This window comes from Cryptotermes secundus, unplaced genomic scaffold (genome assembly GCF_002891405.2).
Source record: "Cryptotermes secundus unplaced genomic scaffold, Csec_1.0 scaffold40, whole genome shotgun sequence".
Classification (NCBI taxonomy): domain Eukaryota; kingdom Metazoa; phylum Arthropoda; class Insecta; order Blattodea; family Kalotermitidae; genus Cryptotermes; species Cryptotermes secundus.
This window is the reverse complement of record NW_019730583.1, coordinates 397,328-419,046: the sequence shown is the minus strand read 5'-3', so window position 1 is coordinate 419,046 and position 21,719 is coordinate 397,328. Positions and strand designations below refer to the sequence as shown.

General features: G+C 39.7%; 2 protein-coding genes across 2 annotated transcripts in view; both read right to left on the bottom strand.

Moving 5' to 3' along the window:
• LOC111866319 overlaps positions 1-5,127 on the bottom strand; it is a 13,427-nt gene extending 8,300 nt beyond the window's left edge. The window contains exons 1-4 of the mRNA XM_023855147.2: positions 5,035-5,127; positions 4,524-4,643; positions 1,986-2,190; positions 1,517-1,590 (exon numbers count right to left, since the gene is read on the bottom strand). Coding sequence (XP_023710915.1) covers positions 1,517-1,590; positions 1,986-2,190; positions 4,524-4,634 — 390 coding nt within the window. The 5' untranslated portion in view covers positions 4,635-4,643; positions 5,035-5,127. The remainder of the gene's footprint in view (positions 1-1,516; positions 1,591-1,985; positions 2,191-4,523; positions 4,644-5,034) is intronic.
• Positions 5,128-14,657: 9,530 nt separating this feature from the next.
• Positions 14,658-21,719, bottom strand: LOC111866326 (signal peptidase complex catalytic subunit SEC11A). Its single transcript, XM_023855167.2, has 5 exons — positions 21,455-21,719; positions 21,211-21,320; positions 20,870-21,019; positions 18,326-18,503; positions 14,658-14,987 (listed from the first exon to the last, which is right to left on the bottom strand). Exons 1-5 carry the CDS (start codon positions 21,500-21,502, stop codon positions 14,937-14,939), a joined length of 537 nt encoding a protein of 178 aa, XP_023710935.1. The 5' UTR covers positions 21,503-21,719; the 3' UTR covers positions 14,658-14,936.

Below are 21,719 nucleotides of genomic sequence, written 5' to 3'. Positions count from 1 at the left end.
TGGCATGCAGACGGATAGACAGGCCTGCTGATTCTCACCGAGCCTCTTTGCGGTTTATGTCAGGTTTAGTTTCGTCAAGTTAAATTCATGCCCGGTGCGTTATATATAGTGTGCCACGTTAGTTTGTTGCTTCTGAACTTTGCGTGTGCAAGTGAACTGTGAGTCTCTATGAACAATCTGCTGTTGTATTCAGCCCATTTCTGCCTTCCCCTCCCCCCCCCACGTCCTCAATTAGCGTCTTTCTAATAACGGTACCAATCTGGTTTTCCAGCACGTAATACCGTTATAAATTAAAGGATTTTGATTAAATTTTGTATTATGGATTCTTACTAACAACATGTCGGTTACACTAATTTTTGTTTCAAATATGGACACATGGACTGCCACCTTATCTGAAAGACTCTAATATGGAGAAAGTAACTTGTCCTCTCAAAGTCTTTCGCTTTCCCCCCCCCTTCACGGCTGGAAGGATTAGGTCAATTGAAAAATACAATTACTTCATTGGAAATCGAACCCGAGACCTTCCTGCTTGTAGCATAGCGCCTCAACCAACTACGCTACCGCGCGTCCCCAGTGTAATTACATTTTTTTTCTGTGGCGCTACAGCCCCAATTTGGGCCTAGGCCTACCTCCATGAAACTCAGTGTAATTACATATTCTGATATATTTCAGTAAATCTCAAATATATGGGAATAATGAAACAGCGCATGCAGCCGCTGATCAGATGATACTGTAACGTTAATTACATTTCCTTTACATCGTTTAGGCCTGATTTCCGAGATTATTTCTACAGAATACTAATCATAGCATTATGAATTATGCTTTACACATGCATCTTTCTACCCAGCAATTCAGATGTGTCGCAAAGAGCTCTTCCCTTAATTCGGATCTTTATATTGCGGTTTCCCCTTTATCAGATTCCCTTTCCTCTCAGTACATTTGGTGTCATTCCGTTGGTCGGAATTGCCGCAAGGCCTCACTCGTGTTCCCCTGTCTGCCGGCATACTTCGTAAGAAAACTTTCATTTCTCGTTCTATATGCATACTGGAACAATGTGTGCCGTGCAATATCTATTGTGTTCTTATACAAGCGCCGCCTGCTTTCTGGGGTTGCTCTGTTTCCTTCTCTACCTATCAGTTTATGTTCTTCTCACGTGCGGATTTCATGGAAGTCAAGAACAAGAACAGTGTTGCGCCTCAGAGACACATTAAATTGCAGAAACAAACTGGCCCCTTCAGCGATGCCGGAATTCGCTATCATTTCGTCACAACAGAGGTCGTTCATAGAGATGGCGTACGTCTACTGCTGGACTGGAAAACTAACAGCTGAACGTACCAATGAATGCAGAAAATGTAAGCCAACTGTTCGTTGGTCCCTCCACGAGAACCCCCCAGGGCCGGAGCGTCCCCAGGGGGACGCCATTTCCAACTGGAAATGAGGGTTTATCAATCACAGGCACCAACAAATTGGGAAGGTTCTCTGAATGGCAAGAAACGCAAATGCAATATTTACTGACCAGCTTGTGCTCCAGCTGTGCTTCGCGGGTCGTCGCCTCGGCCTGGGCCCGCTGCTTCTCCGAAACTAGAGCATCTGTAAGAGTAGTACCAAATTACACCACCACACCTACATCCATCCCCTTCTTATAGTCTGTTACTATGTCTTCAGCCCGCACCTAGCCGCCTGTCCATCGTTTAACTCCTGTCCCTCGCTTGGTTTCTCTCCCTCCCGTTCTTCCAGTTCCCAGTCACTCTTCTTCACCTAGCCTCCAACCTTCTCTCGCTTAGCATTCCGTCCCTGTCCTAGCACAACCTCATTACCCTATCATTGTCCCTACCCCTCATAACTGTCCCTACACTACCCCGTCCGTGTACGTAGCCTAGTCCTGATCCCTCAACTGTTCATCATCTAGCTTCCATACTTGTTCTTCATCCAGTCCTCCGTCCCCGTCCCTGGCAATCATGTAGTCTCCTGTCCCTGTTGCTTACCTAGTTCCTTCCGGTATGCCTGCTTGTCCTGGTTGTTCCGCCGATACCTCAGGACGTTGTCCACGCACCGCCGCACAGGTTCATTGAACTGGAAGCGCAGGATCGGGTCCGCCTTGTACGCGCTGCTCTGCGGTTTCTGTTGTCCCGAGTTGCCTCTCTGTGGTGTGCCAGCCCACGATCGCCCCAAGACGACGCCCAGATTTTTCTGCAATGCGGACCATAACCGGTCAAACTTCTCAAAGGCGCCACTCTGTGTCAGGTCTAAAAATGTTCTCTTCTCATTAAGTTAACAAAACAAGCCCCGCCATAGCTCAAGCGGTTAGTCTCTGGCTTCCCACCGCGGCGGCCCGGGTTCGATCCCGGGTCTGGTCAAGTGGGATTTGTGGTGGACAAAGTGGCGCTGGGACAGGTTTCCTCCGAGTACTTCGGTTTACCCTGCCAATCTTCATTCCACCAATTGCTCCACAATCACCCTCACCTATCATCTGGGGCTGGTACAATAGACCAGAAGTGGCCGTATTTCAAGGGACTTAGTCCCATCCCACTAGCAATAAAAACAAAACAAGTCGCATATGAATTTCTTGAGTCTCTGATGATTTGTCTCTGCGATTCATTACCACAGTTATGATGGACACTGTGCATTGTCTATTACCAATGCGCACGATTCCAAATCGAGGGTTGCTTTGTCGAATGTATTTCAGAACAGACTGGAAGAACCGAAACCATACAAAGCAAAAACTGACGTTAACGGCTAAGTAAAAGTTTATCGATTATAACTATATATGTTACGAGGGATATTATAGCTTTCGACACATGTTGAAACAAGGAGGATCTGGTATAATTTAAAAAGATAATATCCCACAATACTTTCTATTCAGAATGGAAGGAAGAACTGAGCTCCTCTTTATAGAATCTGAATTTTCTTACTAGACGATTTCAATTAAGGAAGTCGGGATAGCTCAGCAAGCACAGCAACGGTTTACAGGCTGGAAGGCTGTGGAGAAGGGCACGAGATTTTTTCTTCTACACACCTTCATTCTCCGTTCCTCTCTCCAGGAAAATACAAGGATGCACGCCCTTACAAAGCCAATATCGACTTCAATGGGTTAGCTGCATACTCACAATGCATACCTCATCAGAGTTCACCACACTGCATGTTTAGCGTCCAAATAAACGGACCAGATTTCGATTAAACTTGGTATAAGGACGTCACACAGAAAATTTTTGGTTTACTTAATTTTGGTATCTGCTCGTTTTAATGCATACTTTTATGAAGCTCGATTTCTCAGAAGGCACACATCTTGTACATAACGATTGAAAAATAAACAACATACATCTTATTAAGATCTGCAACTATAATTTGTTATATTTTTCGAAACTGTTGTGGCGTGTAGACCAGTTGCTGGGCAACGACCGCGAAATAAGCAGTTCTACAATAGCCGTTGCCAGGCAATGGCTCTGTAAACAACGGCCGTTGTTAGGTAATGGCACCAAAAGATTTTTAAAACGCACTAATGGAGTAACTGTAAAGCGGTGTTCTCTATGCTTTCACTGCGACAGCTACGTGATACAAGAATAGAAGAACTATTGTGGGGATATGTTTACTATGCGGTCAGTGCCGAGGTGTTATAAGCAGGACAAGTCTAGATTTTCGTTAGTTTTGAGACAGTCAACGACCAGTAAGGACGTGAACACGGAAGTTGAAGAAGCTATGGCGTTGGAAACCGTTACCAGGGGACAACCGGTGAAGATGCAGCAGCCTGAGAAGATTTAGTGCGTGCTGTAGTGAATTTCAGTATGTGTGTGAATTAGCGATAGCGCTATTATTACTTGTGGTTACAATCTGTAAGTGTTCAATAAATCCAATTACCAATCCAAACCCCGTCTATAGTCACTCATACACGTGACACTATGTGTATTTAATTACCTGTATATACAGGCACATTAAGAGACCTATATTCCTGTATCCCCATCTAAATTTGGCAGCGCTACACAAGTTGGTTGCTTTGAGTTACGAGTATAGTATTCATATTTGTCACAAGAGTTCAGCATAAAATTCATTAGAAGAAATAAATAAATGCAAAGTGGCAAAAAATGCGTTTTTAAAAGAAAGGGAAAATTTAAGACTAACACAATTTGTAAGGGTCGACAACACAAAACAAAATATAATTACTGACCCTTTGTACATTATCCATCATCCAATTTTATTAAAAAAAAAAGTTTCGGAGAACGGATTCTAGCTGCGTCCTCCGGTAAAATGCTTACTCATTTTGGCCCCATCTAAGAAAACTAGTCCCTATGTTTGGGCATGGGGACTAACTCTGTAGATTGATCCCATCTGAGTAGGCTACTTACTTGAGAGCGCAGCCAGAGTCAAGTCTCGGAGAAACAGAACGACGGATAATATACAATAAGACAATAATTAATAATTAAATAATACGATCGTCACGAACTTGTTGATCTTAGAAAACTAAATACTCAGTGTTATGAACTTGTGAGGAATTGACTGACTGTGATCATGACCAATTAGGTTTGTACCTTGTCCTCCTCGGCGAAGAGACCCTGCAGATGCAGCTTCCGTTTGCGGATCCCGTCAGCATTGGGTGCCCCGCACCCCGGCCTGCCCCACGGGGAGTACTGAGCCAGCATCTGGCGCAGCTATTGGAAATCAATACATACTCTACTTCACTTGCTGGCGAAATGGTGATGATGGTGGTGGTGGTGGTGGTGGTGACGATTATTATTATTATTATTATTATTATTATTATTATTATTATTATTATTATTATTACTACAGTAATGGTGATGCAAGACACATTATATTTCTGTCACTGAGAATTCGTTAATCTATATTGGAGCTTTTCCTTTCAGATGTACGAACGCACGAACTATATTAGTGGTACTGCATGCATTACGTTGGGAATTATCTGCTATGTATTTAATATATAAGACGTTTCGTGAGTATAGCCAACTCCAAAAATATATATCACACACAATGGATACTTCCTATCATAATTATGGAAAAAATCAATGAAACTTTATCACCAACCTTTCGAGTATTACTGTATATTCACAGATTTACTTGAGAAATTACGGTGTGTAAGACAGCGAGCGGACGGTTGCAACTCCAGCATTCGGGGCCAGGGATCAACTCGTGAGAGAGACGGCACAGATAGCTGCGCATACGCAGACCTGCACGAATCTGATACAACTCTAGAAGCCACCTCCAAAAAATAGGAATCAGAATAAAAATCGAAATACTTCAGTTGAGAAATTTTCCCGTTTTCTCAGTAATAAAAATGGCATTGAAACGTCTGTATATAAATAATAGACCGATCCTTTAATTCTCGGGAAAACCCCATCGCGCCGCTGCTAGTATACGGAGAAAACGTACACCATCTTCTACCGTTGCTAGGATACGGAGACACGAATGCTGACAGGATATACTAACGAGAAGTTCTGGGAAGGACTAACCTGTCGGTCGAGTAAATTGCTGCTCCCCTCGCCAGCTCAGTGATTCTTGGTTCCGAGTCCTGCGGGACTCATGACCGTAATTTACTCTCTCAAAACTCTGGCAGTCGTGCAGCTATTAGGGTTTCGATTTCAATTTCATGATTCATACACACAGAACTAACCACCCACTTTCCTTTCACTACATACTGAGTATCTGATACGACTCCGACCTCACATAAAACACCGCATATGCATTCGTTGGTGTGGGAACGTGTTTATGGGGCCGTTACCTAGCAATAAAGGGGACACACACACACATAAAGACATCGAGGTGATCTCATAACCCTAATTCTATTTATTTTTCAGAATAATTAAAGCAGCTTAATCAATGAATATGGGAAACTTGAAGGATGGATGTAAATGACAAAGAGGATACAAGAAAAAAGGGAAATGTCTTAGTGTGAAGGAGGACGAGGAAACAAGGGGGAAAGAATGGCCCTAGGAAGAACAAAAAAATTACTAGGAAAACAGTAACGAAGAAAGGAGGGACGGAAATAAAAATGCAAAAGGAATGATGTCTCCCTTTGCCTCTGATGGGCAGTGCACTAATTGTTTTTTTCCTTGGCACTACAGCCCCAGTGGGCCTAGGCCTACCTCCATGAACTACGTTCACTTCGGTTTTTCTAGATCTTACACATTCGGTAGGACTCCTTGGGCGGGTGATCAGCTCATCGCAATGCCTCTACCTGTAGACAAACACAGAAAAACGCGCACAAATATCTATGCCCTGAGTGGGATTCGAACCCACGATCCCGGCTTCCGAGCGAGGGAAGACAGTGCTTGTCTTAGACCGCTCGGCTACCGTGACCGGCAGTGCACTAATAGACTGGTAATATAACAGCATGTTAATTCTAGGATCCATAATGAAGATTTTAGGCGCTGTGGCGACTTGGCTGTCGTAATTTGTGCGGGCCTGTGCATGCATGTGAGAAGGATGTGCTTGTTCCTAATCACGCCTTCAGAGGGCATACACATTTCTCTCAAACGAGACACTTATGACCGACCACTATTTGTATGGCCATTATATGGAAAGTATGGATTGGGGCTGCATCGTCTGAGGTGCTGACCGCCGATAAATAAACCATAAATGAATAAAATAATGTGCACTAGATGAAACGTCGCTATTAACTGTAAAATAATCGAGTACTCACCCTTCTACCCATTGAAGATAGCAGAGAGGATGTGCAACAAAGAGCTCTTGGATATGACACCGTGTAGTCTCATGGATGGTTACCATTGCTATGAAGGCGCCCGCTGACTCAAAATTTGGGTTAAATTTCATTTTGAGGCAGTAGGTATCCCCAAACCATTGTAATCATCTCCGAGATCACACGATATCACCACTCAGAAGACTTCAATTTTAAAATAAATTTTTAGCTCCATCAATTCAAGCAGACGAAATTGATAGGACATATAACACTCATGAGATGAGTGTTATATTAAACTTAATCTTGAGGTGGGATGTGACGATATGCACTGGCTGAGGGTATGGTCCAGTGGTAGGCTCTTCTGAGCAGGGCAAAAAAAAAATGGTTTCCATAAAAAATGGAAATTTCTCCATTGGCTGAGCGACTCTTAACTTTTCAAGAAGTAATTTGTTCCGTGGAGTTGGTTAGGTTGCTTTAACGACTGAAAATTTATGCCGCATCAGATGAAAATATAAAATGAGTAACTATTATATAAATTGGAAAGTCAGGAAATAAGAGCGGCTTATTTCGAGGTAATATCCTACAATTCTTCTGACTGAAAATTCATGTATATCCACAGTAAGGTTACCCAACACTCTGGCCGACATTCTGTGTTCTTCCTGAATAAAATACCGCTGTTGAAATTCGAGCAGAAAAGTGCTCTTCCTCACCTCCCGCTCCTCCACTATCTTCTGCGCCCATTGGTCTCGCTTCTTCTGTTTCCACAATTCGGTGCCCTCTTGTACCATGATTCTTTCACGGTCCCTTCGCCTCACGTCCCCCGAATCGCGCTCCATCGTGACCAAGCTATGTGAACAAGTTCCTAGAAACCAAAATGGGGCTTCGTAAGATCTCCACCAAAGCTCCACTTCCATCAGCTTGTTTCTCCGTTTGGCCTCATCTAGTAAATCCTGTCCTGATGACCGTTATAAGATATAATTTGGTATTTAATTGTACAATACTAATTTATAATAGATCCCGGCACTATACGTATATGGGAAGTTAGTAACTTACTGTTTTACTCGACCTCCGGAGTGACCTTCCTTGAAATTCCGAAATGAACATTTTGTAAGGAATAGGAATTTCTCCCATTTATGATACACATACAGTCTACTGTAAGGTCTTTTGTTTTATGTATAAATTGCCGTGTGAATAATGTAAATCAATAACTTCCCCCATTCAATTCAGCCCACAAATCCATAGGCTTCCTTTTCAGGACACTTTCAGTTCTCTTTCATTCTTTAGAATGGGAAATCCCGCGCAATGCAAATGTGGTTCCATGTTTATATAGGGGTACTGTTTGATACTCTGGAATTCTCGTGTGACCCTTATTCTCTCCCCCAACCAACTATAAAATATCACATACGATATTCTACCAATAATAAGGAGATTAATTCATTTTTTGTTTATATTTTTACCTATTTTAATACTTCCCTAATTCGATTTAAAAGCCGTATGCCAACAGAAACGTCAATGAAAACTGATGGGGAACATCAGTGGTCTGTGAAGATAAACTCTACTAGACGCTAATAATGAGGTTGGTTTGGAAATAAACATAAAAAGATTAAGTAGGCCATATTTGTTGATGTCTCATTACCAGAATACAGAATAAAATCATGCAATGAAAATTGCTAATAAATACAGTGAAAAAAGTGTCAAATTTAATATATATGTAGACGACACAAGTGATAGCGGCATTCACGAAGACGTTAAGAACAAAATTAATTCAAGGAATGTCTGTGCAAAGCATTCCGGAATTTTTAGGTTTTCACGTTTGCTATCTGAGAAAGTACACATTAAAATATACAGAATAATAATTTTTGCTTTTTGTTTTCAGGGGTGTGAAAATGGTTTTCACGTTAAGGAAAGAATATAGGGCTAGAGTGTTTAATAAGAGGATGTTGAGGTGAACAGTTTGACCTAAGAGGGAGAAAGTAACAGTAGGCTGGAGAAAATTGGATAATGAACAATTTCGTAATTTGTGGGGCCCCTCACCAGATATTATTAGAATGGTGAAATCAAGGAGGATGGAATGGCCGGAGCATATGGTAAAATGGGAGAGAAGAAAAATGAACACAAAATTTTGCTAGGAAAAAATTCAAGGAAAGAGGCCACTTGGAAGATAAAGCGTAGATGTGGAGGTAACATCGAAATGGACTTTAAATAAATAGGATAATATGGTGTGGAATGGGTTCATCTCACAGGGGATAAGGATCTTGTGTTCGTGGTAATGAACCTTCGAATTCCGTAAAACATAAGGAATTTTAGACACGCAGAATAATTACTACCTTCTTAAGAAGCACTCCGCTCCACTAAGTTGTAAACTGTACATACATTTTTCATTGACCTAATTAAGAAAAATCTGGAGGGTGGAAGTGTGACCTTCACGTAGTGCATTGGGTAGAAAAGGTCAAGAACCTCTGCCTTAAATTAATATACCAAGCACTTCAACTATACAAATCAATTGACGAAGGTGTAGTTGAATATAGAACTGAAAACAATAACTAAAACAACTTGATAACTCCACAACCTTGATTGCATTTCAGTTCGTTGCGAGAAAATTTACAGTCTCGCGAATGTTCTAACAGGCATCTTTATTCGTCTCGCAGGAGCATTAATGAGGGAAAGAATTTGCCACTTCTTCTCCCGATTGGATGGGTCATTAACCACATATGACAGCCTTGAGTTCGCTACCCGCCTGCTGAACCCACATACCTTAGCTCACATTTGCGGCTTGGATCACTCTTGCTCTGCTGAGATACATTGCTGGTATTAATTAGCCACGACGCGATGCGAGGGTGTCATCGTCACTTGGCCCCGAATTCCTAGATAACACGTGTAGTAATGCGCCTCCACCGTGCCGGTTACAGCTTGAGACTACACGACACGGTGTCTGCTGTCGCCCGCCCTGGTGATCGATATATCAGCGGGCTCGAGCATGGTTATAACGTTCTCCGTTATTTCGTAACCCTTAAACTTAGCGCTTTGTGCTGCACGTACGTTGCCCAAAGCCCTGCCGTCTCCCGCTCCCATGAGCGACGTCTCAGCGAGAAGGAGGTGGTTACAGCGCTCTCCGGTATGTTGTAACACTTCAAGGCACTTACGTTGCCCGAAAGTGCAAGATTCGCTCTCTGTTGCTGCCCGTCCTGGTAGGCAATTTCGTAGTGGGAATGTTCTTAGTTATAACGTTCTGTGTTTTGTCGTTACGAGCCCACGGTATGCCGTGATTTTAAGCACTGCGAGCATATTGCATCAGAAGCAACATTCAACTGCACAATAACTGTACACCGCAAAATTATTTCAGGGATATTGATGTGAGTGATGTTTACATTATATCATACGCAATGCAACGAGATGTCCGGAAAACAGAGCTATTAAGACGTTTTCTGTAAAGAATATACAATGTGCGCATGCAGCTATTTTTTCTGATAAGTTTTCCAATACTATCACTGTCCAGTTTCAGCCTCAAGGTTGAAGCATGCAATGCACTGGAAGATGTGCAGCTTTCAATAATTTTCACGTGTGCTTCAGTTGTTTATCAGTATGCGTACCAGCTTAAAAACGTCCCAAACTGGAATTCAGTATGACTCTACTACAGTGATCAATGGAAACCCAAAATCCGAAGGTTTTGGACATGCATACATTACTCAGGGCATGAGAGAACCCATCCTGCACACAGGGACTGATAAAATAATACCAAGGCATGTCTATGACAAAACTTTCTTGGTCAGATTCCGTGACAGAAGTGAATGGAAATATGTGTTTCGAGCCGACAGGAAAGGGGGACTTATCTGGTATACAAATAGTTCCATGACAAAGGCACTGGGATTGGGGTGTGTAGTTATGGTGCGAGGCAGAGGCTTAGCTTCAGCCTTGGGAAACGTCACAATATTCCAGGCAGAAGTGTATGCTATCAAGGCATGCACAGTAATCTAAAAATGCACTATAAAAATAGAAACATCTATCTGCAATTAAAGCACTTGAAAGGTACCAGCTCAATGGAAAATGTGGTTTTGGACTGCCATCAATCCCTCGTGAAACTGGCTATACATCACAGAGTTCAAATGATAAGGTGCCAGGTCACAAGGGTACTGAAGATAATGATACTGCTGATCAACTGACAAAATTAGGATCTGAACCAGCTTGGGGCATGTCAGCAGAAACTGCCAAGAAGGCTGTCATGGATCGAACAAACAGGGACCATAAAAATACTAGGAGTCCTTAAGAGGACTCAAACAGCCAAAGAGATTCCTAAAATGGCCCTCTGTCAGAGGAACCAAAGAACTGTTAAAACTGAACACATAGCAGTTATGGTGGGTGACAGGACTACTTACAGGCCACTGTCACCTGAAAAGACACCTATTCAAAACTGAATTGACGAACAGCCCCATTTGTGAAAGGTGCGTAGAAAATCATGAATCAGCCACACACATCGTATGGGACTGCCAGGTTATAGCTTACTAAAGATTTCGCCACCTTGGCAATTACTTCATGGAGCAGGGTGACAGCCAAGAGGTCCCTGTATGTAAGATACTACATTTCATTCAAAGATTAGGATTGTTGAAGGGTTGAATCAGAGTGGGATGTATAATAGATCATTGAAGGTCATGGTTGAAGGGCTGGTTTAGATCTACCCCTTATGCATTCTTTCGTTCACTTAAAAAGTTCTATGGCATTAAGTCTTATAAAGCATATACCTTCTGCCCTGCCACTTTTGTCTAAATTAAAAAATAAAATAAGAACCACACACTGTTTTGGAATTTCACATTTTTATAATATTTATGCTGGAACAGATGAAGGCAAGTATATGTCTCTGGTGTTCACCACCATTTTTGGAAAGCATGTCAAAACTATGCAATTAATGAACTGATGCTATTGACACACCATATTCCACTCTACAACTCTGAAAAATTTCATGCGCTCTGAATGCAGTGATTCGGGATTCTTACATTAAAATGAAATCCTTTCAAAACTTTCTTAGTATGAAATATTCGGCACTCTAATACTGCACTAAGCAAGTTGGCTGAAATGGGAACACTTCAGCCTGAGGTCTTGCATGGTTTACTTTGGACCCCCCCTCCCCGGCAAATTCTGGGGATAGCATTTTAAATTAGACTGCAACTCCTTTCTTCCTCATCCTTTCTAATGCATTATTAATTATCAAGCAATAATTCAGTATCTATCTAGTTTGTGTTACTGACAGTGTTATCAAATAATTACAAATAAACACAAATGCAATACTGCACAATATGGTAAAGGTATGACAGAGATTACCTACACCACAAAATTAACACAGGACATAAAGATTGTGACATTGATTCTATTCTTTGGCCAGGAAGTAGAGTAGCCACAGCTACTGATGTAATGTAGCAGTATTATGGTAGTTTCTCATTACTAACATGCAGAGAAAATTAGTTTCTAAACGTGGGATGAAGTTCTGACATATGCTTCCATCTGTACCAGTGTGCCTGAAGAACACGGAATTTAACAAACGTGAACTTATCCATATAATTTCATATTAACCTTCTGCTTTGATTTCCAATATATCAGAGAAGCCAGACACAATCTGACAGTTTCATGTCGGAAAGTTCATACTTTTTAACTTACAAAATTTGCAGGTATGGTTGTAATTATATTGTTGCATATTTGGGAGTCTGTGACTTATGGACAGGTTTTGGATTGATGACCAGATTTATTGCACACTTATACAAAATTTGTCACTACATTTCACCAGCTATATGACATTCTATGTCTTCTTTTCTTCATCTCCAGAGACTCCCTCAGCTGCGTGAGATCATTGTTATATAGCCTTGGGGCGGCCCGAACAGAAAACACCATTTCCTAGCAATTCTTCTATTTCTTTTGGCTTATTTTGTACAGTATTGTGTACAGTATACACCATCGTCAGAATCCTTTCAATTCTTCTATTGTTATAAAGGTGTGTTTACCTCACCATTACATGGAAACAGTAGTTCCTCTAGTGCTGTGTACAGGTTCATTTCTACAGAAACATGCTTACCATGTCATTGCCTAGCAATGAACTATTCTGCCTTTCAGGGGTCATGCCACAATATTTATGATCTAAAGTGAAGTTTCATGTCTTTTCCTTCAGTGGTTCACCAGCTAACCAATGTCATCAAACTAATAATAATTATATATTATATATAATTGCCATTTTATTTTACATTCACCACAAAATAACCCTATTAGGAAATAAATATTTTTAAAATTTTATCATATTGTAACGGATTTGATTAACACATTGCCAGGCAACAGCTCTATAAACATGCTATATATACAGGAATGAGGTTAACTGTCACACAACAAATTAGTCGCTTTTAATATTTTATAATTAGACTATATTTTCTGCTACATGTTTTGGTCATACTAGACCATCATCAGGCAGTTGATATAAGAATGCGTTTAGTCATTGAACTACTGATATGGAGCCATACCAGTGCAACATATTATATTATATAATAACAGAAAATCTGTCTCAAGTTAGTATTACAATTAAATATAAAATACATGAAAATAAAATAAAATATAAAAAAGATAAAAAATGAAATGTATATCACATATCTAAGATATAAAGTAAGTAAAAAAGTATAGCTATCCCTGTACCAGGCCATTAAGGCCCATAGGGTTGTGAGACGTTGAGGGTCCCACATTATCTAGACAATTGGCTCAAAGATGGCGGTAAGGTTGTCAGCCTTCAGCACAGGCTGCGCTTTACTCCCCTGGAAAATGATTTAATTAATTCCTGGTAGTGATTTCTGTTAGAGGGTGACTGAACCCCAGGGTCATAATGCGGCTGGAAGGATTAGGTCAATTGAAAAAAATTCAATGACCTCATCTGGATTTGATCCCGCTACCTTCCGGCTTGTAGTATAGCCCCTCAATCAACTACACTATCATGTGCCCCACATATCTAACACATATATATATATGTAATATTATATTTTATAATATAAATATATTTATAAACAATTTGTGGCATATAAATTATCTAATATAAAGAAAAAAATAGGGGCTGCTTACTACCATAACTTTGGTAAGCCATTTAAAATTTAAATCTTTGAATAATATAATAATCTAAATGAAAATTCACTACTCTACATATCATGTGGGCCTATATACACGTATATCCAGTATGTGCAATAGCTTGCTTTGTATCTCCTTCTCCCAATTCAAGGACTGAATCAGACCTGTTCCAAGACCATAGCAGTTACAAATTCCTTCAGTTTTTCAAATATTATAATTTTCTCCAACACATTACCAGCAACTTCCAAGGCAAGTTCCCTGACGGTCCTCCTATCTTCGAGTTGTATTACCAAGCTCTCTGTTTAGCATTTCAAGCATTCATATAATGTTAAAAAATGTTCATATGCAAATACGCCTACTTTACTAAGATAAACTTTGACAACGTGTAGAACAGTGCCAGCATTTCTTTGAATTTTTTGAAACATAACTCTGTAAATGTAAATTTGGGTAAATTCTGATTCTCCAGACCCAAGAAGCAAAGAGCAAACTTATAGGGGGAATAAGAAACATAAAAAAAGGTAAACCTCATTATTGTTATAGGATTTTAGTCAGGACCAACAGAAAAGTGTGTAAAATCAGGAAAGACATAAAATGTGTGAAGACAAAATCAAAGTTCCACTGTCTATGTCTTTTTAAATTGATTTTCAATCTTACTAGGACCCAGCTATTCTGAGATTCTCTTTGTGTGTGCGCACGTGTGCTTTTCCTTCAGTAAAATGACTGGAGAGCCCCCTTAAATGGGTCATGAAGGCTTTCTTCCAATTGTCCCCAACTGCGATTACTCACACACCTCACAGGTGTTTATTGCTATGTAATATCTGCAGATGATAGAATTTAATACATATCCATGAGCACAGGAATAGAGAGGATGGATACTATAAATAGGGAGATGGAAAAAAATTAAAATGTGATATTATTAGAAATGTAATGCATTAAACACTTTAATAACAAAAAGAAATATACGTATTTAATTTGACATTCTACCAAAACACATATGCTCATTCACAACAGGAAGTAAGTAACACACATAGCATCTCTCACTCATGGGAGGTGCAGGCTTCTAGAGACAAAATACAATCAGTTCTCACGATAAAGCATGTGTTCTGAGACATGGAACTAGTCACTGCTTCGAAAAACAAATTGGGAATCGTATTTTCTGGCAAACATTTCTCGGAATGAAGATGCTGAGGAAGTCTTGTACACACAGCTATTCTCGATGCACTAACACATACAGGCCGAGGCATGCCAGCACAGCATACTAAAACAAACAAAATTCAGATCAAATTGTCTTGTGAAATACATTCTAGTTTTACGTGAAAATCTGCAATTAAGGAAATATTATACAGTCATTCCTTATGGCCAAATAGGTCAACACACTCATCAGCAGCCCTACTTAAGTTCCAAAAACTGGTAAAACTGAATTCAGAACAAAAGTCTTTAATGTTTTCATAGAGGTTTCTTAAACTTTGGATATCTTTTTTGGGTTATGAAACCATGTTAGGGTGAATTGGAATGTCAATATTTCATAGAACTGACGAGTCTCGTTTTCAAGACAAAGAAGACGAGTGAAGGCAAGTACTGCTATTTTCTCTCATGTTGATGAAAAAGCCTCTCACGACATAGGGCCTAAAATTCTGATATTGGCAAATACAGATTGTTGACTACCAAATTTCTGTGAAGTATGTATGTTGTATAAATCAACAGAAATCATACCCACCAAACCGTCTCACCACTAAGTGACTAGGTCAAGATCATTACGTGTTGCATCATACAGTGTAGCTCTCACAGAAACATATAAATTTTCAAACACACAAAGTATACTTTCACCAAATTCTACTAGGTGGGTGACACTTTTCAGAACATTTATGCCATCTTCAGGCCCTGAAATATTTTAATACAGGGATAAACGTTTATATTATGGGGGGAATATAACTTCAGCATTCATGTAAATTTGCCTAACAGTCCAGTGGCTTCTAAGGTACTTGCTGGGTAATAAAATTATTCTTACATGTAACATTAAATTATTAAAAATTCATAAAATTAGCACAAGATATTGGTACAAGTCATTTAATATTGAGCACCGTGGGTATAATTCTGGGTTAAAGTGTTCACAATATTTATTATGTGGTCTTTCATGATATCTGTGCAATATTCATGTTGGTTGTCTGTGTATATAACACGTTGGCTGGAATGCAGTGAAGTGTTATCTGGATGACCAACATTAGTCTGCTTCTCGGTACATTTTGCACATATATTATGAATTAAGTGAGCTGTTCAATATGAGTAACCAGTTTCTGTGTTCCAGCAGCATGCTATTTTCATTTTGTGTGAAGACAAGTCATTGATCTGTTGAGCATCCAGCCAAATGAACGAAAGTCTTTGGCCAGTACGATGACGCCAAGTGCAGCATAGTCAGCATATGTATTGTGGTATGATAATGGTTAATCTTACCTGCAGCTGCACATTACTACATAGGTCATTTGAAAATTAATGGCAGCTGGAATAAAACTGAGAAATTTATTGAACAAAGCTGACATACAAGCCTTCAACAGTCTCCTGTCTTGTCAAAGGCATGTTGTCTCGCCTGAGAGCATGATATTGTCGCGTATCGGGCGTATATCGCAACAAATAAATTCTCGATGTATTCAATGTAGCGAATTTTATTTCACATTCGCACATACAATCACCCAAATTACAGATTTACGATTACTGGCTATCTGCAGTATCACAATTAGTACACTCCAAATGCCAGAATACAACTGACTAGTTGCTGGCTAACTCGGCGGTAGCTCCAGGACTCACTGACTGACTCAGTACAACTCGACTCGGCGACTGTTACAGTACAACTGACTGTGAATAGCCTTCGCTTCTCCCTATGTAGCCTCGATCGGACAATACGGCCACGTAATAGGCACCCTTGTTGCTAGCCACGCTGTCCGGTTACGTCACCGCTGTTGATTCGCCTTGCATAGTTACCCGGTTACGGGGCTCGGCTATCTTCGGCTCCGCTCGGCTCTCTTCGGCTCCGCTCGTGACGTCACCGCGCATNGGGGGGGGGGCTCGGCTTTGCGCAACATGTCACAATATGCCATCAGCAGCATTTTCTTTCATTATGTCCATGATCTACAACTCTACTGCCAACTATAACCCGTTCTTTCATCTCGAATTGGATGCCTCATATGGTTTTCTTTTGGTTTTCAGAAGACGTCATAATCACATGGGCTCGTGTCTGGCAAGTACAGCGAATGTTCCGGTGCCTCCTAATTTCACAGCTTGAACGATCAATCACCATCCATCCCAAATGACTCCAGATTTTGCAGATCAACACATAGAGCCTGACTGCAGCTGTGGTCACTGAAGACACAGTGTGGGGCACAGGTGCTGCACCAGGAAGCTCTAATAATATCCAGCATTTGCTTTAGTTCNGGGGGGGGGGGTGCATGATGACCATTGGTGCTGTCATTCACTTGACTGTCTTTTGAACTCAAGGTTCATCCTCATGTGCATAATCCAAAAGCAATATAGCAGTTTCTATTCACTGCCACATGCCAACCTGTTGCACGCGAGATCTGCCACATTTTCAGCTTATGGATGACATAATACTAGTCTCATGTGAAATGTCACAGTTGGTCCTTAGACAACAGAGCCTTCACAGTCTCATCCCTTGCTATTACTGATCATCTGGCTTCCCATTCTCAAGAGACACATCCATCTTGGCCACAGCACAACATGAGAGAACTTCTTGCAATCCTTTGTGACACAGAAATGCATTCTGCTCCCACATACCTAGAATTTTGATCAAGCAGCATTACTTAAGAAACACATTTCAGGGTGAGCTCATGTAACACCCAATGCTCCATACTGATACTGTTGCATGTCCACTGAAAGCTGGAATAGTTTAATCACAAAGACACCCATTGCTAGGTTATGGCATGGTAAACACGCGATGACATGATTTAACAGGTATCTGTTTCTGCACAGTGGCCGGTAAGCATCATGTGGGCTCAGTGACTGCTGCACATGCAACAACAGAGGAACTGTTGCAGGGGCTTTCAGTTTCTAAGTCACGCAGTTTTCACTCAGCATTAGCCAGCAACAGTGAGTGGTAGCCAAGGGAGGCCAGACATGGTTAGGATTTCAATGGCCAGGAGTTGCAGCCATGAGAAGCTATGAGACAATCAGCAGCCCATAAGGATGGGAACATGGAAGCTGAGTAATCTATGGCACTGGGACCCGTTACCAAGCAACAAATTGTGAAGACACAGCAGGCTGAGATGACTCAGTGCATGCTATAGTGAACTGTAAAGCGTGTGCACTATAATTAACTGCAGTTACGAGTTTCAAGAGTCCAATGAATCCAATTAACCAATCCAAACCTTATCTATGTCACTAAACAGGTTACAATACTTAACATTGACTCTAAACCTGCAAAAACTGGCTGAAACATGTAGCATGATTCAGCATCTCACACACACAACCTGCTTCCTGCTGCTGCCAGTATTGACCACTACACAGCTGCAACGCAGCAAATAATTTTTGACTGGTCCCCCCTCCCCCTACTGAAACAAGTACACCACTATGTGTTCTCTGACTCACTTTGAATTTTGGATACTCATTCATATATATGGTGACCATCCCAACATAAGGCAAGAACCCTCTTGCACGTCCCACAACATCTTTCTTGGTGAGCCACAGCTGTCCAGGTGCATACAGTCCTCGATCATCAACACTATTGTTGTCACCCTTGGTCAGGAACTTTACTGTGCCATTCACACTGGAAGAGATTTACATGATTCAGAATAGAAATCAGCTTTCTACATCCATGTTTCACACCACACTACTAACACAACAGAATTTCACGAGCATTCTCTACTGTGACCTAAGTCACATACTCCTGTAATTCATTAATTAAGCATTATTCCTACATCCACAACAGTCTGCTACTGTGTTCATTCTACACCACATGTTCAGTCCACACCCTTCCATCCCACAAATCCAAAGCAATTTTAATATTATCTTTCTATTTATAACTCAGTCTTCCAACATGCCACTTCCTTTCAGCTTTCAGAAACAAAACTGTGTATGCATTTCTCATCTCTTTCATGCATCTGGAGAAAGCCTTTGACTGTGTAGATCATGTTATCTTGTTGTACAAACTTAAATTTTATTGTATTACTGGGAAAGATCACGCACTTTATGAATCTTTATTTAAGTAACAAATATATTAGAACAGTAATACATAAAAGCGATGTGAATACAGTATCCTCAGATTGGCTTAATGTTAGACAGAGAGTGCTGCAAGGGTCTGTATTAGGGCCTTTGTTGTTTCTCTTTTATATAAATGACTTGCATAAAATATTAAATAAATTTTCTATGCTTATAATTTTTGCTGATGATACTAGCATCTTATTTTCACATTCTAATACAAATGATCTTAACAGGAATATTCTTATATTCAGAATTAACTTGACTTGTCATATATCATGTACAATGATCTACAGTGACGAAATAAATCAATCAATCAATCAATATAACAATTGAAATCTTAAATGGATGGTTTAGAGCCAATAAATTATCTTTAAACTTTAACAAGACACATTGTATTCAGTTTAAAACTAAGACAGTAATGTCAGATACTTTTACATTGAATCATAATAATAAGTTTATCAGCAGTACCCTCAGTACTAAATTCTTGGGAGTTACAGCTGACAGTACCTTAATATGGAAGAATCATAGTGATGTACTTGTAAAAAAATTAAATGAGGCTTGTTACGTAATTAGAAATATGAAATATTATATGTCTATTTCAGCTCTAAGTAATCTATTATTCCTTTTTTCACCCCTTAATGAGCTATGGTATCATCTTTTGGGGAAACTCATCTCAAAGTTCTGCTATTTCTCTTCTCCAAACAAAGGCTATCAGAGCGATGTTGGGATATAGCAATAGTTTCGTGTAGAAACATATTTAAAGAGTTAAATATTTTATAATTTGCATCACAATATATATTTTCATTGTTAGTATTTGTATTGCAAAATAAAGCTCTTTTTCCATCAAACATTGATTCTCATACTATTGATACTAGACAAAGACAAGATCTGTATTTACCTCAAGCTAATTTAACTATTTATCAAAAAGTAGTTTATTATCCAGGTATAAAAATATTTAATAAATTGCCCATAAAGATTAAGAACACATCTAATAATTTTAAAAAGTTCAAGGCTGTATTAAGGCATTTCTTGAACGCTCGTACATCTTATACTGTGGATGAATATCTAAATAGATAACTTTTATTGTTGTATTCACTGTACTGTCTAGCTGTGTAATACTATGTATGAATTCTATGTTCTATATCCATCTTTGGATCTCTTTAGCTTACAATAAATACAAATACAACACAAACTCATCCTAATAATACAAATGCCACAAGCAAACATAATTCTATTAACCTGCTCCTTGATCTGTAGATATTACAGACACCGTTGCTATATTTCCACCATACTGGCCTTCATAAACTACCTTCCCATTATGATGAAGTACTGTCTTTGTTGACTGTCTTGTGCTGGTATTATTTGTGTGTGTGTGCTGAAGTAAAAATACTATGAGGCCTCACTGAAACTGGTTTCCTACATTGTTGAAATTGTCCTGCTAAGCAAATTAAAGTCTAATCACATGTATTCTTCCAATATCACAAAACAATTTTAGGCATTTTACTGAATTACACTGCTTGAGAAATGCAAATTTTTAACCTTCATTTTAATCTTCAGGTTTTATAATTACTTTCAAAATTTAATGCACTATTTCAACATACTCAATGGCTCTAGTACATGATATGATTGAATAGAAAACATATTCATGTTGTTTCACACAAGAGGGTCATGCAGGGATTCACGATTTATAGCATCCAATGTGTGAATTGCAGCCTGCTTGGTCTGTAACATTAGGTCAGACTCTCAGAGACAATTGTAGGAATCATGACACTATCTCAGCTAGCAGTTGTCTGAAGAACTCACGAGTCAACACCATAGCACTCATGTACCTTGATCACAGTAACATGTTAAATGCACCATTTGTTTAGACCTCAGTGCTGCACCTGTGTGTCAGTAAGATAATGTGAGGATAACACACAGAATTTAACTTACTTCTCATGGAGTTTCAAGACACGATGTACAATAGGGATGTCTCGTCCTTCCACTTTGAACACAACAATCTCACCCACCCTTACTGGTTCTTCTTTATAGTTTGTTAGAAAGAGCAAATCTCCACGATGGAATGCTGGTTCCATACTTCCACTGTATGACATGAAAAGCCTTCATCAGGATTTTAATGAAACAAAAACAGTGAATGACACTAACAGATGCACACCACAAATTTACAGTTTATGGTTTGAAAGCTTGAAAAATGCAATTTCAATGTTGAGTTCATAGTCATTGAACAACCAGACAGTTACTACTGTGTAAATGCTTCACTGATGCATACCAACCTTAGTACAACAACAATTGGGCTCTCACTGCCGGTTGCAACCATAAGGCCTTTCCATATCATTAGAGCTGATGAAACTATCATTCCAAAGCTCAGAACTTGATACAAGAACTGAAAAAAAAAAAAACAACTGTTACATTTAACACATCTGCCAGTTATTCATAGTCCGATTAAGGTTAGTTATGTTATGAATACATCCATATGTGTATATATTCGTAACAGGTATTATATACTAATAATATTACCTGGCGTTTGTTCATCCGCTTCACATCATCAAAGAGATTTTGAAACATGTTTAAAATTACTGCTACAAATATTTAATACTTTTTTGGCTATCTTTCAAACCTTGCACGCTTCAGATACCTATAACACACCACTTCCACGTCAGTGCAAATATCCAACCAATCTGATTCGCTCTGTGTCGCATGTACAGTCAACATGTAATACACGATGGTATTTCTTTTACCTATGTCCTATTTCATGGTTTCCTGTGTTTATTGTCTCGCTACA